The 19022-nt window shown below is 37.7% G+C and overlaps 1 protein-coding gene across 1 annotated transcript in view; it reads right to left on the bottom strand.

The window, feature by feature from the left end:
- The window catches only part of LOC103508858 (synaptosomal-associated protein 25-like), a 75375-nt gene that overhangs the window by 9492 nt on the left and 46861 nt on the right, over positions 1-19022 (bottom strand). The window contains exons 3-5 of the mRNA XM_026823353.1: positions 11259-11305; positions 1674-1791; positions 824-1097 (exon numbers count right to left, since the gene is read on the bottom strand). Of these exons, the coding sequence (XP_026679154.1) occupies positions 824-1097; positions 1674-1791; positions 11259-11305 (439 nt within the window). The remainder of the gene's footprint in view (positions 1-823; positions 1098-1673; positions 1792-11258; positions 11306-19022) is intronic.

Here is a 19022-nt window from a genome sequence, read left to right as displayed (position 1 = left end):
GTATAGAAGTCCATTCCTAAAATGTATGGTGTCGTAAGTACATTCTACAAGTAGAATTATGCTAAAGTAAGTAAGTATGGAGAATTCTAGCAAAATTCTACACCAGCAGCTTATAATTGTGACACCATCACCTTAAGAAACAGGTCAAATGGACACCAGAACTTACTTTTGGTTGCACCAGGGTGAGTTCGTTAGAGTCTTTTGTGGGTGCTCTTACCCATAGAAGACATAAGACTTACCATGTATAGAAGTCCATTCCTAAAATGTATGGTGTCGTAAGTACATTCTACAAGTAGAATTATGCTAAAGTAAGTAAGTATGGAGAATTCTAGCAAAATTCTACACCAGCAGCTTATAATTGTGACACCATTACCTTTCAGGAATGGAGCATAGGTTGGTTCCCTATACATAGTAACATAGTATAAAAAAAGCTACTTCTACATTGAATCAGTATACCTACGTTCTATTAGTTTCTTACCCCCTTGCTCATCCAACATCACAATAATTGGTGTCCTCAATGACAGGTCAAGATACCTTGTAATATGTGACAATATATCTAGATCAGCGGTTAAATTTATCCCAGCAGCGCAGCGGTAAGATTTTACCTTGCGAAATCAGATACCTTGCGGGCATATTTAGACCGATAGCAAAACTTTGCCTCGTGATTCATTAGGCGGAAATCAGATACCTCGCGGGCATATCTATATAGATCGGTAGCGAAACTTTACCCTGCGGTTCATATGCGGTATAACTTTAGCTCGCGGTTCATTGAACAAATATCCGATATCTTGCGGACATATCTGGACCGGTAGCGAAACTTTACCTTGCGGTTTATCCTGTCGATCTGTCGGTTCTGGTTCTCGAGTTCGGAGCCCATGTCGATGGCCATGTTTCTCAGGTTCCCGATCATCGTGTTCACTTGGCCCATGTTCTCCTCCATTTCGTTTTCCCGGGCGTCGTTCGTGATCTTGCCGATGTAGCCGGCCTGCGGCCCGAGGCCGTTGCGATCATCCATGACCCGCTGTGGCTGATTGTTGACGACTTTGCCGTCGTCGTTTCCCTTCCACGTGCCTTCGTCTTCTTTGAAAGAGGCAGACCTGGGGACGAAGGGGTGAGAAAGGGTTAACAAGAATCGAAAATTATACTTCCTATTTCCTATTATTACACAAAAGCCCCGTTCCCACATGTCGTTCGGGGGAAAAATGTGTCGTATGTAGTGGGAGCACTCTCTTTTAAATTACATTGCCTACAGGAAGGAAAAAAAAAAAACGGATAAAACTCATAAGTGGGAACGGGCCTTAAGTAATAGAAGACCTTCACTTTGTAAGTAGAAACTATGGGAATCGTTAAAAAAAAAGAAGGTAATATCCATTTGAGGGTTCCCTGAGTCCAAAAAAGCGAATTTTAGCCCATATGTTTTTCTAATCGAGCCGCATAGGCCACTTCGTTTACTGCACCAACTTTTTCATCATTATATACATACATATGTTACAACCTGCGATGTTAAGGTCGACCGGACTTCGATCGATGTCGACTGAACCGTCCACACTGCTTCGACAACATAGATTTATCTCGTCGTCGTCGACTATGTTGGGACAAACCTTTATATTCGATCGACCATGTTTGGACAAACCTTTATATAATATTCCTTCGTTGTGTTTGCCGTCACTTACTTATTACAAGGTAGAACACAGATCCCGCAACACTTTTCCATTCCCGTTAGATTCTTCTCGGCCTCTTTCATGTCTGCATTGATCTGATCCATTCCCTCTTCAATCCTGTCCAGTTGTTCTGAAATACAAAATGGCGACAATCGGGGTTCAAGTTACACATACATATAAACAGGGACCAACTTTTGGGAAAAATGCACCCTCTTAGGGATATGCTAGGGACTTACCGTTTCAATTTTGGACTCGGTATACTGATTAACTTTGTGAAGTTCTACAAGACCAACTTTTGGGAAAAAGGCACCCTTTTAGGGGTGTGCTAAGTACTTGCCGTTTTAATTTGGAAGGCTCAAGTATACTCAGTAACTTTGTGATGTTCTAAGCCTCTGTTTTCTCTACTTACCAACTTACCGTTTGTTTTCAGTGAAGTGACTTTGCTTATTACTCCAAGACTCAAAGTTCAAACTATACCTTGGTACTACAAAAGTTAGCTAAGATTGAGACTTCTGCCAATACTTTAATGTACGTCAAGGCCGTATTTAGGCAGGGGAGCCGAGGGGGCCCGGGCAACCCTCGAGCTTAAGTTTTGCTCTTTTACTGTGGGACGGACTCCGGAAATTTTTAGCACCCCCCCGCTACAACACTGTTTGGACTCTTTCCCCCCTCCCCCAATAAAATCCTGAATGCGGCCCTGATGCAAGCACCAATTTACTAGGGAAACCCCATTTCCAAAGTTTGCTTCATTTTATTTTCGCCGATTCTTTTGACTTTCGGGTTTAAGAGCGTAATTTGGACAAACCTTTATATAATATTCCTTCGTTGTGTCTGCCGTCACTTACTTATTACAAGGTAGAACACAGATCCCGCAACACTTTTCCATTCCCGTTAGATTCTTCTCGGCCTCTTTCATGTCTTGAATAGTTTAGATAAGACCGGTAATAAAGAGATAGGTCTGTAGGATGTAAGTTCATTTACTGGTTTCCCAGGTTTGGGCTTTTGACTTTCGGGTTTAAGAAAGGAAGGCAAAGGAGACAAAAAAAAAAAAGGTTATATTAAAACAGAGAAGCCTCATTTTCCCATTTTCTCTGTGTGAAACGGTAGCAGGAAATCATTCTCGCCAAGTGTTTACGAAATAACCACACAGAATACAAGAGGGAAAGCGGAGGACATAAGTGTCGTTTTCATAGTATAATGGTTGCTTTCTTTTTCTTTCAAGTGCCACTTTAATAGTCTGTTTTTGTAGTGACATATAGAAGTGTAGGAGAAGAGGAGGACAACAGTTAATTCTTCAGGGTACTCTTCTTGTCAGATCCCCCGAGAGAGAGAGAGAGAGCTCTACCAATATGAACTCCTACTCAAATACCCAAATACTTACTTTAAAGTTTGACATTGCCAAAATAGGGGTTAAAGGTGGTACGTGAGGTTCATACGTCATTATCCCGGCGAAATATCCAGATAAAATACAGGAACACTAAGAGGGTTTCTTCCTAAATATAGGAAGTCTTTCGAAAATGCTAACAACTACTATAAATAAAACTAGTTGGCCTACTAAAGAGTAAATAAACCACATGGTGGAACGGTTTGCTTAAAAAAAAAAAAAAATCTAAACCATAAAAAAAATCTGGTTAAGTTGAAGAGCGTCTTAGAGCTTTAACTTTTAGCCAATGACATGGTCGTTTACCCTGGTTCTGAGTTAGTGTTAGATTGAACTGATGAACTATTGGTAGATTAGTGACACTTGACTTTAGTTTTATTTTATTTTACACTGAATTAGATATTGGCAGTGACATTAACCACACCCTCGATCAAAATTTATTTCATTTATCATAAGGGGAGGATTTCTGAAAACGAAGTTTGATTAATTTTTCCAATAATTCTATTGAACTTGTTTGGCTTTTTAGAATTTACTGTATTGAATAATTTCTACCTATTGAATTGTTACGAGGTGATAGCCACGTTGTCTGACTCAATTCAGAGTCCGTCAGAGGTCCAATATTTATACAAATAACTTAATGAGGAGTCTTCATCAAAGGCAATCATTGTTTATTGCATAAGACCATTTGATTGTTGACAGAAACATTATCAGTTAGTGAACTTAGTTTTTTTTTTTTTTGCTAATGTATTTTTTGTCGATCTCGGGACCTTCTCACTGCAAGCGCCAATTATGAACTCCTATTAAATACTTACTTCAGCTTGACAATATATAGGTGGTAGGTGAGCCTCAATATACTTCATTATCCTGCCGAAATACTACTCATGTAGGAACGCTAAGGTTTATTACTGCCATCTATTTTGTCTTTATTTTGGACAATTCCGACAGCTACTGCTAATAAAACTAACTCGATTAATAAAACGACTAAAGCCCCCATCACTGAACGGTTTGATTTATAAAAGATTTAAAAAAAATCCAAATGCAACCTTACTGTTTATTATTGTTAAATTTACTATATAGATTTTTTGATGTTATTTTCAAATGGCTCAAAGTTGCTGTTAATGGGAGGTTAGAGGCTAGTTTGTTCACTGTGAATGTAACTCACTGATATAGTTTCTGGTTTTATTGAATTAAATGCACATATTTTTATTATCTCACTCCACTTGTCGTGTTTGGATTGTAGGGTATAAATATTTCTAAAAACGAAGTTTGATTAAGTTTTTCAATAGCTGTATTGAACTTATTTATCTTGGAGGGTTTGAGCACCCATCCGGTCCGAACTTAATTTTTTAGAATCTTGTGTATTAAATAATTCCCAGCTGTTGGAAAGTTAGGAGGTAATCCACGTTAGCTGACACACACTGTAATGGTGAGTCTGCAAGAGATTCAATTATATAAATATTCGAGTACCAAGATTTCGTCAAAGGAAAACATTGTTTGATTTATAATATTAATATCATTTGATTTTTTACGAAAACATTATAGATTAGGCAGAAACATTAGCTTACTCATTCATGCGTCAGTATTTTTCTTTTGGCTAATGACAATGAGTTAGATTTTGGAGGTAAAGCTGTGTCCACACAGTCGACGGCCGTCGATCGATGTCGACTGAAACCGTCCACACTGCCTCGACAACATAGATTCATCTCGACTATGTTTGGACATTGGACACACTCAAACGTCAAGGACCAAACTATTTGGTGCTACTTGCTAAACCTTCCAAACTATTTGGTGGCTCAAGCTTGAGACCCCCTAAGTCAACAATATCAACATAAATGAGCATTTATTTTACTCCGAGTCCGTCTTGAATGTCACTGCTAGAACCCAGGGCCGTATTCAGGGGCGAGGAAGCCAGGGCTCATTCACAGTCACTGTAAGGGAGACTCCAAAAATTTTGAGCATCCACCCCCCGGTACATCATTGTTCGGAATCTCGGGCTCCTCCCTCGACAAAATCCTGGATACGGCCCTGCTAGAACCACCCTGTTCTAGGAAACATCGGTACTAAATTTCAACTTTCAGACTAGCATGCTATGTATAAACAGAATGGCAATGTAGCAGCAGAATTAGCATTTTCAACATTCGCACGGATAGGAAGAGAAAATGAAAATATTAAAAATGTATGCACGAAGTCTTTGCATACGAGGTGAGCTTTGAAACAGTTCCACAGCTAGATACAGGGTGGCAAGTTTGTGTTTTTGCAGATGAGATCAACAGCTTTTAGTGTTATTACTAAAATAATAATCTTTCATTATTTGAATCATGCAAATTGTTAGTTTCCTGAGATTAAAATACAATGAGCCATCATAAAAGTGTTATTTAGGCCCATTTTCCCCAGACTCAAAACCCCATATCCACCAAAAACAATCTAAAAATACGTACAAAATATAGGAAGGAAATATCGAAATATTATGACATTAACGAGGTATTTTCGTTAATAATTGTCATCAATTGTATTGGTTAATAATTGTCATCAATTACAGACACATTTATACACATAATATGTCATCTAAAAATACGTACAAAATATAGGAAGGAAATATCTAAATATTATGACAATAACGAGGTATTTTCGTTAATAATTGTCATCAATTGTATTGGTTAATAATTGTCATCAATTACAGACACATTTATACACATAATATGTCTGCTATTAATGGTCTTGATGTACCAACTTTCCTGTCCTTCCTGGGAGGAATAGGACATCTTTTATTGATGAAAAAAATGTCATAATATCAAAAGACGTACACTAGGTGTAATAGATAAACTTTACTTTTTACAAACATAATATTTATTTATAATAAATTTACAAATAATAAATAAATTAAAAAGCTGGCTGTTTCATCATCATTTTTATTTCGTAGAAGCAACAGCTCTAGATTTGACTCGTGGTCTGTGTAGTAGCATACTCAATCCTGTAGCATGCCCCTCAACAGATGGGCGAGAAGGGACACAATAGTTCCCTTTTAACTGATGGGTCATGTGGGTCAACACGAAAACACCAGAATGTAACCTGTTGAAATATTTGTAATCGGAATACGAATACAGTTTCGTCAATGGTGGGAATCGAACCCGGGACGTTTAGAGATGCAAACAAGCTACCAACGGACCAACCATGTTGAAAGAGTTAACCTTATGTAAACCCTCCTTTAAATAGATGCTAATAAATGGCTCTGCAAATTACCTTGTCGTTAAAAATAAATAAAAGGCTTCACACGAACCACGAGGCAAAAGGCACGAGGCGAACCACGAGGTAATTATAATAAAATTACTTTCAGGTTTTAGGAATAATTTTTTAATTATTTTCACAAACGAAAGAAAAATGCTAACGCGGAGAAAAGTTTGTACCTTCAGAAATGAACAAAGAAGGTACGTGTATACGTAGGTACGTAAGTGGGATATTGGAACAAATTTCAAGTGTGCTGAAGAAATAACGCATAACTTCTAAGTGCGAGTAAGTTGTACAAGTCATTTCAAGTAAGCAAAGTTCTAAACAAAACAAAGTAGGTAGGTAAAATAATTCCAAGGGCAAGGCCAGACACTCGCTCAGGTAGACCTGATAGGTACACCTAATCAGATCCGCCTGTCAAGTCTACCTAATAGTGTGTGCTCATCAGGTATCAGGTAGACCTGACATGCTGACCTGATCAGGTGTGCCTGTCAGGTCTACCTGATAGTGAGTGGCTGGCCTAATACTGTACAATAAATTGACATGAGCAAAAATAAAAGCTACACAAGGGATCTGAGAACTAGAAACCAAAATATAACTCTATGCTCTAATATCTAAGAAGCTCGTAATTTGTAGCTTTTATTCTATTACTTTCTATTATTTCCAAATACAATCAAAATTTCCAAAAAGATAATAATCATGGAAATTAGATTCAATGTTATGACATTGAAATTTGAAACAAAAGTACCAAACCTAATAATGAAATACACTTTGTTCTTTTGGGAGCCTTTGAATCGATTTCCATATTTCCATTACATTCTATATTTTACAATGTTCTACTTGTACAAGTACATACATATCTCAGAAGTCTGAGGATCGACTATTTTTTTAATCCCATTTCCTCAGGTCTCCATTTTAGGATTACTTGCTCATGTAATCAACATTCTCCTGGGATTTCATTATTTCGGCACTTTCTTGGCTATATTAATTTGTAATCTCGATGAGTCACATCTTATTCTTATCTCCTTTCTAGATGAGAATCGAAGTTTGCCCCCCCCCCCTCTCCCTCTTTTTGGGTTTTTTTTTAGTGTAAAATTCCCAGAATTAGCTGCTAACCTCGAGTGGGGTTTGACAGATAGGAAACACAAGACTATTGTCCACCCACCTGCCTGACTGCCTCGCTTTTCTAGAGATCCGAAAATATATTCGTCTCAGAAAAGAAAGAAAAGTTTTCTTAGAAAACATTTTAAAAGTGGTGGGGTCGTAATTACTACGTTCGACGAATAGCTGAGTTGCTGACCTAGGGTGGCATTCGCAGAGTTGGGTAATTGTACCTACTTGCCACTGGCAATTTTGTCTCTTGCTGAGTTGAAACACTGTAAACGTATACGCAGGGATTGCGGAAACCAATAATGCACCGTGTCCGTGAGATAGACATGGTATATTCTATTCTGGGGCAGGCAGGGCTACACAACAACAACAGCTATTGGTAGGGGACGTTAAACAGAGAGAGACTAGTCTCATAGCTGGGGACTATAAACAGGGAGGAGACAGCTAACCCCAACCAGCCAGTTAGCTGGCAGTTCTTCAAAGGGGTTCTTCTCCTGCTTTCACAAGAAAAAGTCTCACGATGGTTGACTGCGGTTCAGGACGAGCCCATGAAACATGGCTAGAGACCGTCCACCCCGGTGGTATGGTAGATAAAAAGATATTTTTCTTATTAATTCTGCCATCACCAATCGGCACAGCGAACCGCCACAACAACAACAACAGCTCCTTTGTTCCCCGTGACGAAAATGAGTAGCGAGTCTCATTAGTTGTCTATTCGAAAACACGTGAAGACATTTGTTTTCCCCTGCTGTTTAAATAAAATACGCTGCTTAGGCAATAGAGAAAAAGAATAGTGCATACATATTTGTTTTACTTCAATATTCAGAGATACCCTATTGTTCTGTTACGGTCCTATTACCCCCCCCCCCCCCCTTGAGAAAAAAACCATTACCTACCTACCTACTACGTGTTTCCTATCCCCCCCCCCTCGCTGAAAAAAGAGCGCCACCTCTATGTTTGTAAACACTGCTGGGAAAATGGTAACGTACAGAACTATATAGGCAGGCGAATGTTCCATGTGTGTGTAAATAAAACAGCTGTACGGCAGTGTCGTCTTTTAAGGTAGAAAAGCGCCACTTCCCTTTCTCTTTACGGTTTTTCACACCCCCTATTTATCTCTTCTTTTTCTTCGCCCTTTACAAAGGGGGTCGGCGTTTTTCGTGAGCCTCTTAATCAGCCCTAACGAAGGTGACTGACATTTGGTTTTGGCTACACATTTTACGAGTGGATGCCCTTCGCACTCAAACTTTGCTATTTCTTTAGCAAGGGAAATTCAGGCTCGTATACACCCTGTTTAAAGTCCCCCAGACAGACACCCCGTACTTACCACTGACCGAAAATAGTGATGGAGTGATTATTCAACCTGGAGTCTAAATGTCTAGTGATTACCAGCAACATTTTCATCAAAAACATTGTACCATAAATAATCATTCGGCTAAAGCTCAAGCCACCATACAACTTTTAGGGTCTTTGCCATTAAAGTGGTAACTTTCAGTACCCCAATGTGAGATCTCGCTTTCCTCACTACGTTACTGCTTGTATAATAATCTATATTATGTGCCTCTTCTATGCAATGTGTTGTACACTGCACACATGTTGCACTATTCTACAACAGACTACACCACATGTTAATAACTATGCATCATTCTTCAGTATACTATACCAGTGACATGTACCTTCGTAATAAAATCAATTATTGTGCACCACGAAAAGTGAATTATGTTCCATGTGAAATTTTCTATGTGGAATCACAGTGAAAATTTCTCTGTTCTCTGAGCTGTCTGTAGTACTTCATCTCTTAATAAAATGTGAGGGTTAGAAAAAATGCTTGTATAATAATCTATAATTCTATATTATGTGCCTATTCTATGCAATGTGTTGTACACTGAACACATGTTGCACTATTCTACAACAGACTACACCACATGTTAATAGCTATGCATCATTCTTCAGTATACTATACCAGTGACATGTGCCTTGGTAATAAAATCAATTATTGTGCACCACGAGAAGTGAATTAAGTTCCATGTGAAATTTTCTATGTGGAATCACAGTGAAAATTTCTCTGTTCTCTGAGCTGTCTGTAGTACTTCATCTCTTAATAAAATGTTCTCCAGGGTTAGAAGTGAGAAATCTATAACTCCGCACTTTTCGTACCTAGCACCTTCTATGTAATGTGTTGTACACTGCACACATGTTGCACTATTCTACAACAGACTACACCACATGTCAATGGCTATGCATCATTCTTCAGTATACTATACCAGTGACATGTGCCGTCGTAATAAAATCAATTTTTGTGCACCACGAGAAATGAATTATGTTCCATGTAAAATTTTCTATGTGGAATCACAGTGAAAATTTCACTGTTCTCTGCGCTGTCTGTAGTACTTCATCTCTTAATAAAATGTTCTCCAGGGTTAGAAGTGAGAAAGCTATAACTCCGCACTTTTCGTACCTAGCACTTACCAATTTGGGGTCTGTATGATCGAAGTTCCCGCTAACTTGTTAGGTAAATAACTGACCTAGAAAAAAAATATCTGTAAACACAACTTCCAAACATGGAAGGAGCCCATATTCCTGGGCGTCCAAAGAGTTTAAATCCAATTCTAGTGGCGTAGCGTGTATGTATGGTGTGTATGGCGGCCATACAACTCAAAAGTTCACTCTAATGCCCATAAATATTAATGGCATGTACTTTGATAGGACTTGGTAGACCTGTGCATGAGCCCAACACGCCCTACACTTGAATTTAGACTTTAGACCACGCCACGCCACTGCAATTCTTCAAACGTCAAGGACCAAACTATTTGGTGCTACTTGCTAAACCTTCTAAACTATTTGGTGGCTCAAGCTTGAGACCCCTAAGTCAACAATATCAACATAAATGAGCATTTCTTTTACTCTGAGTACGTCTTGGATGTCACTGCTAGAACCCAGGGCCGAATTTAGGAGGGGGGGGGCGAGGGAGCCAGGGCTCATTTACTGTAAGGGAGACTCCGAAAATTTTGAGCATCCACATCATTGTTCGGAATCTCGGGCTGCTCCCTCGACAAAATCCTGGATACGGCCCTGCTAAAACCACCCTGTTCTAGGAAACATCCGTACTAAATTTCAACTTTCAGACTAGCATGCTATGTATAAACAGAATGGCAATGTAGCAGCAGCGAAAATTTTGAGCATCCACCCCCCGGTCCGGTACATCATTGTTCGGAATCTCGGGCTCCTCCCTCGACAAAATCCTGGATACCGCCCTGCTAGAACCACCCTGTTCTAGGAAACATCCGTACTAAATTTCAACTTTCAGACTAGCATGCTATGTATAAACAGAATGGCCATGTAGCAGCAGAATTAGCATTTTCAACATTCGCACGGGTAGGAAGAGAAAATGAAAATATTAAAAATGTATGCACGAAGTCTTTGCATACGAGGTGAGCTTTGAAACAGTTCCACAGCTAGATACAGGGTGGCAAGTTTGTGTTTTTGCAGATGAGATCAACAGCTTTTAGTGTTATTACTAAAATAATAATCTTTCATTATTTGAATCATGCAAATTGTTAGTTTCCTGAGATTAAAATACAATGAGCCATCATAAAAGTGTTATTTAGGCCCATTTTCCCCAGACTCAAAACCCCATATCCACCAAAAACAAAACCATAGAAGTGTTAGTTTGATCCATTTTTAACACACCCAAAATCATAAAAGTGTTAGTTAGGTTAGTTAGACTGTAAGACCCATCTTAACCAGACAAAAAAAAAAAAAAAAAAAAAAACATTAGTGTTAGTTTGTCCCATATTTCCCAGACACTAAAACCATCACCGGGGTTAGCATTCCATAATTATGACCCACACTGGCCCATGACCGAACAAGACAAATCTTACCGCCTTGTTGTCCTAATACGTTCAACGTTTTGGCCCCCGCTTCTTCACTCTAAAAGAATACAAAAACAGTCAAAATATGAGGATCTTTTCAAAGGCAATTGGGCACAAGAACAAAATAGTTTTGTAAATTATAAATTCAACAAAGATGGAGGCTTTAGCTAAATAACAGGACAAATAATAATGCTGAAAATAAAATAAGAGGGGGGCATAGACGTAATGGTAATGGTAAAAAGAAACTGAAAAGGAAAAGGAGAAAAATAATAAGGAAATTAATAAAAATATGCATCAAATTGAAGATATGTAAAATTAAATATAATAATAAGGGATTTAAAATTCAAATAATATAATTAAAATAATGAGGAAAAATAAACGCACAATAAAAGATATAGAGTTACAAGGATTTGTTTTTGGTTTGGGTGAAAATCCAGAGTTCTATTATTACATTGGTATATCATAATCGTTCTTTACCAATGAACGAAAAGACAAAAGCGATTTCCCTTCAAATACAAGTATGTAAGATAGCAAGATCTTGTATTTACATGCAAGGATCTTGTATTTCCCTTGGCGCACCCTGTAAACTTGGAAAATGCTTGTGTTGTATATTCCTGTTATTACCAATGAACGAAAAGACAAAAGCGATTTCCCTTCAAATACTAGTATGTAAGAAAACAAGATCTTGTATTTACATGCAAGGATCTTGTATTTCCCTTGGCGCACCCTGTAAACTTGGAAAATGCTTGTGTTGTATATTCCTGTTGAGTTATATTCTGATTACATTTGAATCACGTAATTGATTGGTATCTTGATTTTCATTTCATTTTTCAATCATGACCTTTGAGAATTTGGGAGAAAATTGAAAATGTAACTTTCATTTCCCAATGTGAAATGGCTTCCGGAATTGAAGTTTTGTTTATAAACTTAATTCGCTCACCAATCCCTAAACCATGATGTATTGTGCTGTATGCATTTGCAAAATTTTCAATTTAGAAATTTGAAGGATATAATTATTTCTAAGTGGTTTTGAAAGCTCAATGAATTTTGTTCCCTTCAGATATAGTTTGTCCTAATGGCCTAATTTCATGCAAATGGCGACTGTCTGAAGAGGTTTTGTATGTTAACTTTTGAGTCATCTTGAATTGGTTTTGAAAGCTCAATGAATTTTGTTCTCTTCAGATATAGTTTGTCCTAATGGCCTAATTTCATGCAAATGGCGACTGTCTGAAGAGGTTTTGTATGTTAACTTTTGAGTCATCTTTCTGAGTCTCTCCTACTTGATAGACACAATTTCTGTCTTTCATGCAATTTCATCTAAAAGCATGCCCATGAACTCCAATTCATCCTAGTATAATTTAGATAAATAGAAGCAACGCTTCAAAAACCCTCATTATAAGATATGCATGATAAATTAAATGTCTTCTAATCACACAGCTATAATGATGCATCTGGACACAATTTCTGTCTTTCATGCAATGTCATCTAAAAGCATGCCCATGAACTCCAATTCACCCTAGTATAATTTAGATCAATAGAAGCAACGCTTCAAAAACCCTCATTATAAGATATGCATGATAAATTAAATGTCTTCTAATCACACAGCTATAATGATGCATCTCTCATCTTTCTGAGTCTCTCCTACTTGATAGACACAATTTCTGTCTTTCATGCAATTTCATCTAAAAGCATGCCCATGAACTCCAATTCATCCTAGTATAATTTAGATAAATAGAAGCAACGCTTCAAAAACCCTCATTATAAGATATGCATGATAAATTAAATGTCTTCTAATCACACAGCTATAATGATGCATCTAAATTCTAAATGAAATATTTTCAATAGTTGAAAAAAGAAAAAAAAAAATCCAATGATGCATCTAAATTCTAAATGAACTATTTTCAATAGTTGAAAAAAGAAAAAAAATCCAACATAATCCAGAACTATCAATCTAAATTCTAAATACAATTCGATAGGATCAAAATCAGTTTCATCATTATGATTATTAAAAATTCTAATTAAATACAAAAAACTTGACTAGGTATATTTCTTGTACAAAATAAAAACGGATCAAAATGTACTTCAAAAGTACCAACTACTAGTGGAAATAAGGGACAAAATTTTACAAGTGTATTGTACATGGACAAGTGATTTCTGTACAAAGAATAAAAAATTGTGATTCTTGTACAAAATAAAAACGGATCAAAATGTACTTCAAAAGCACCAACTACTAGTGGAAATAAGGGACAAAATTTTACAAGTGTATTGTACATGGACAAGTGATTTCTGTACAAAGAATAAAAAATTGTGCTAACTGATCAATATACCTAAGACAACATTAAGGAGTTACAAAGTTTCGAAAGTGAACGCTTCGGTATCATAATAATGGGAAAGCTTAAACTTGTAAAGAAGTTGAAAGTTTACGAGGTCTTTGTTTGCAAAATATAAAACTTTGTAACTTGATTGGTGATATTTGTATAAAATTTACAGGGTGCAGTAGAATACACTGAATCAATTTCAATGAATGTGAGAGCAGATTTCGTCATTCTGAGATAACATTTCAAAAGTTCCCCTGCATTGATGAACAAATTCAACCATATCTTCCTTCATATATATGAACTGTAGAGTTTCAAGATTTCATCTATTCTAAACATGTTTCTACTTTTGTAAACAATTAAATGAATCAATGTCAATGAATGTGAGAGCAGATTTCGTCATTCTGATATAACATTTCAAAAGTTTCCCTGCATTGATGAACAAATTCAACCATATCTCCCTTCATACATATGAACTGTAAAGTTTCAAGATTTCATCTATTCTAAACATGTTTCTACTTTTGTAAACAATTTTCCAATATCCTCATCTAAAAACTGTCACCGTCATAATCCTTCATATGAACTGTAGAGTTTCAAGATTTCATCTATTCTAAACATGTTTCTACTTTTGTAAACAATTTTCCAATATCCTCATCTAAAAACTGTCACTGTCATAAAGGAGGGAAGAGGCAAAAAGTTTGGATAGGTGAAACAAAAAGTTTTATGATTATACATTTAGACATTCAGCAGAGAGAAAGAAAGTGTAAGACTAGAAAGGAGGAGGAGGAGGAGGAGGAGGAGGAGAAGTAAGTGAAGGAAAAGGAAGAGAAGGAGATAGAAGGTGGGGTGGAAAGAGAAAGTTTTACTTTCCAAATGAGGGAGATAGAAGAGTAAGACAAGATGGTTGTGTGGTGTAGAAATAATTGGGAAAAGCCTATTAGGCAGCTGAAAGTAGTATGTACTTGTAATAGGAATTTTTGTTGAGCTGAACATAAATGCTTGTCACAAATGTCGTTCCCCTACTTAATACACTATTGGTGGATTTCACCGACCTTTTTTTTAGCCCCAAACAGCCTGTTAACTTAACAGTCCTGTTAAGCCTAATACAAATCAAATGAAACTAAACAGGCTGTTAGCTAAATAGACCTTCAAAGGACTGAAAAAAATATTGGTGAAATCCACCCTATGCTAAATTTATGACTTGGACTCGAACCACCAACTTCCAGAGCAAGATTTTACCGTGCTAACCATTACACCTATTGTAGATAAGAGGTTGGTCTCGTATATTGATGAACATTAAAAACAAAGTTACATTTACAGTTGCTAGCCCTTCATTCCGTCTATCTCCAATCCTTGACAAAATTCAAGTGTGACGCAAAGCCAACAACAAAACTGTACGGCTTCTTAGATACAAGCTTGTGATAATATGTATTGTGCCTGTACAAGATTAACGTCATGAGAAGGAAGAGCACTGGAAGATAAGGAAAAAGGAGAAAAGGACCCAGAAAGGGAGAAAGGACGAAGGAGGGAAAAAAGGGAGAAATGACCAAGGAGGGTTTCATTCTTTCCAATTTTGTCTAATGGCATTTTCTTTTCCTCTTTTACTTTCTTTTTCTCGTTAGTTTAATTGCGAACTTCTTTAAAGGTGTGTAATTTGCAGAAGGAAGAATTGACGTACACGACAACAAATTAATGTTGCAACACCACAAATGTCCTGTCCGCTCACATCCAAATAAACATTTATACAACAATTCATACTACTCGCATCCATGTCGTGCTTTCAAAAAATATTTACACGTTTCACTTGAATTGAAGAAAGTCTAAAAACAGGAGGTAAAATGCCATACAGACACTACTAATTAATGGTATAAATATTATAAAATGAATGTCAGACCAAAAATTGGAAACTCTGTATGCAGAGTTGTGTTTCAATTCTTCAGAGACGTCTGCCTTTCATTCTTCGTTTTTCAATTTTTTTCTACAGTTGAAAAGATGTCGAAGGTGAAAGTTTCCAATAATGTTCTCTGTCTGTTGTAGGTTTACTCGTATATTAATTTTCATGGTGATATGTCCTTTGAAGTAACTTACCATAGATGTTTTACCACAGTGTTCGATCCTTCATTGCATACCTATGTATTTGGCATGCATCAATGTAAGAATATAATATGTACGTAATACAGTGCAGTTTAGAAATAAAAAATATTGAATAAATAAATAATAGGTAAACTGAAATGATAACTTTGTATAAGAATAAATAATAAGAATATGTATGGTAAAAAGTGCAATAAGTTAACATTGAATATTATAAATGAAAAATCAGAATAAAATATAACAAAATAATGTACGAATATGTAGTTTCTAACTAATACAAATAAAAAAGTAAATATAGAGGTAGTTATCTCAACTTTTAGAAATAAAAAAGGTTTTTGGCCATCTCAAAAGCTAAATTTTAAAAGTGTACCAGAAAGAACTATGACGGCGCGAACGACCTGGTATTCCAGAGTTAAAGCGCATTATAGGAAAAAAAAACTATGAATACAATACGAAGTTCAAAAGTTCAGGTACATGGTACATACATTCAGTATTTGGAAGCAATATACATAATTCATCACGGTAAAAGACATGTTTTGCTCAAATTACTCAAGGTAGAGTGAGATATAGCTGGTGGGAAGAAAGTGAGAAAGAAATGGATGAAAGGAAAAAGGAATGTAAAAGAAAATATCAATGCTGATAAATTCGATAAGAGGAAAGAGAAACACAACTCAAGAATAATTGAATTATTACTGTACACATCAATTTATTAAGAGGGAAAAACTATAAAGGAACCTGGGAAAAAAAGGTAAAATCCCCAAACGCTCATCACGTGTATATGAATTTCGTCTGGGTAAACCTCAAATGAAGAAGGGAGAAGAAAAGAAGGGTCTAGCCCAACAACCTTGGAACAAAAGTTCGCCTCGCAAAGTACTTGGGGGTAGTGTTTTTGAACATTCAAAATTTTAAAAGGAGGCAAAAGGAACCTGGGAAAAAAAGGTAAAATCCCCAAACGCTCATCACGTGTATATGAATTTCGTCTGGGGTCTGGGTAAACCTCAAATGAAGAAGGGAGAAGAGAAGAAGGGTCTAGCCCAACAACCTTGGAACAAAAGTTCGCCTCGCAAAGTACTTGGGGGTAGTGTTTTTGAACATTCAAAATTTTAAATTGATGAACAACTGAACAGACTTCAAAGAATGTTTTCGGGCGAGAGCAAGGCAAGCTTGGGCGTACAGAGTTTGCTAATTTTTCGCCACATCCCTTCCCCTCCCACCCCTGTCTTGCTCATGGTCTCTTTAGAGAGACTTTTGGAGAGAGGGAGGGGAGAAAGAGATTCAAAGCAATAGAGAGGTAAAAAACCATCGTTTTTCCAGGAATATTACAGAAGATCGGGAAGGTTTTCAGCGGTTTAAAGAATGTTTTCGGGCGAGAGCAAGGCAAGCTTGGGCGTACAGAGTTTGCTAATTTTTCGCCACACCCCTTCCCCTCCCACCCCTGTCTTGCTCATGGTCTCTTTAGAGAGACTTTTGGAGGGAGGGAGGGGAGAAAGAGGAGGGGAGGGAGAAAGAGATTCAAAGCAATCAGAAAAGGTACCAAAGAAGGGCGACACACAAAACCCTGGGCCGTGAGTGGCCGTGACTTCAGCATACTCTCCAACAATGCTCGACGAGGGGAGGGAGAAAGAGATTCAAAGCAATAGAGAGGTAAAAAACCATCGTTTTTCCAGGAATATTACAGAAGATCGGGAAGGTTTTCAGCGGTTTCACCATCAGAAAAGGTACCAAAGAAGGGCGACACACAAAACCCTGGGCCGTGAGTGGCCGTGACTTCAGCATACTCTCCAACAATGCTCGACTGGTACCAAAGAAGGGCGACACACAAAACCCTGGGCCGTGAGTGGCCGTGACTTCAGCATACTCTCCAACAATGGCCGTGACTTCAGCATAACTCTCCAACTCGACATACACAAAAAACCCAGTTTGACGCTTAGGTGTAGGGGCAAACAGCCCTAAAGGATGGGTTGAGCTAGTACGAATCTACAAATGCTCCGATGTCCGCGAAAGAGGAGGAGGATGAAGAATAAGGAAAGTGACGACTGTCTGTAACGTGGTATGAAAGCAGTTATTTCATAATTGTTATGCACAGGAAAGGCAGACTGTTAGCAGGCATTAGAAAAGGTCGATGCAGAAAAGGGCAAAGGAAAAGGACACCTTTCACAATTCTAAAACGTTCACACAGGAAGGCTAAAAACCTGTCAACGAAAAAATAAGTGGCGCTTTGAGTTTCATAAAGCTGTAATATGGTGACTACACAGGAAGGCTAAAAACCTGTCAACGAGAAAATAAGTGGCGCTTTGAGTTTCATAAAGCTGTAATATGGTGACATTTGACCTTTTACGAAGAATAAGGAAAGTGACGACTGTCTGTAACGTGGTATGACAGCAATTATTTCATAATTGTTATGCACAGGAAAGGCAGACTGTTAGCAGGCATTAGAAAAGGTCGATGCAGAAAAGGGCAAAGGAAAAGGACACCTTTCACAATTCTAAAACGTTCACACAGGAAGGCTAAAAACCTGTCAACGAAAAAATAAGTGGCGCTTTGAGTTTCATAAAGCTGTAATATGGTGACATTTGACCTTTTAGAACGCAAGTTAGATACATATGCAGAGTTCGAGAGTTTAAAACTCAAACGGAATTCCACATGTGAAACTGAGGAAAGGGGGTAAGGGCTATTGCCCTGTGGAGGTAAGAGTGGCCATTTTCAAAGTAGAAAAAGCGGTGGTTACGTGGGTGTTTTTTGAAAAACAAACATCGCCCGCGCGCTTTTAGCTTTTACTTCTCTAGTGATTTATTCATCGAGGTAGAAAAGAGAAGGTGGGAAAGGGGAGAAGGGGAGGGAGGAAAGCCATTGCCCTGTGGAGGTAAGAGTGGCTATTTTCAAAGTAGAAAAAGCGGTGGTTACGTGGGTGTTTTTTGAAAAACAAACATCGCCCGCGCTTTTAGCTTTTACTTCTCTAGTGATTTATTCATCGAGGTAGAAAAGAGAAGGTGGGAAAGGGGAGATGGGGAGGGAGGAAAGCGGTAGAAGAGAACGGGGTTGTCGAAATGGGAATTGAAATTTTCGAGTAGCGCTTGGAAAGCATTATAATTTGTCAAAGTCTAGCTGCTGGCAGCGAGATGGAATGTTCATCCTGGGTTCTGTAATGGCTTCGGAGTTCGGACCCTAGGAAGAGGGAGCTAGGATGGGTTTAGTGTGTGGCGCAAGGTTACAAATTCTATATGTATATTCAGTTTGTTCATTTTCATTAGAATCTATACCGTCCCATGTACAAATTTGAGGAGCAACGAGCAACCCTTTCAGCTAGGACACTAAAGGTAGAAACACACTGCCCTCACGTCACGTCACGTGAGCTCAACTCCGTTGC

This window comes from Diaphorina citri, unplaced genomic scaffold, assembly GCF_000475195.1.
Source record: "Diaphorina citri unplaced genomic scaffold, Diaci psyllid genome assembly version 1.1 scaffold441, whole genome shotgun sequence".
NCBI classification, from domain to species: domain Eukaryota; kingdom Metazoa; phylum Arthropoda; class Insecta; order Hemiptera; family Psyllidae; genus Diaphorina; species Diaphorina citri.
The sequence above is the reverse complement of the archived record's forward strand: the minus strand, read 5'-3'. Positions and strand labels throughout refer to the sequence as shown.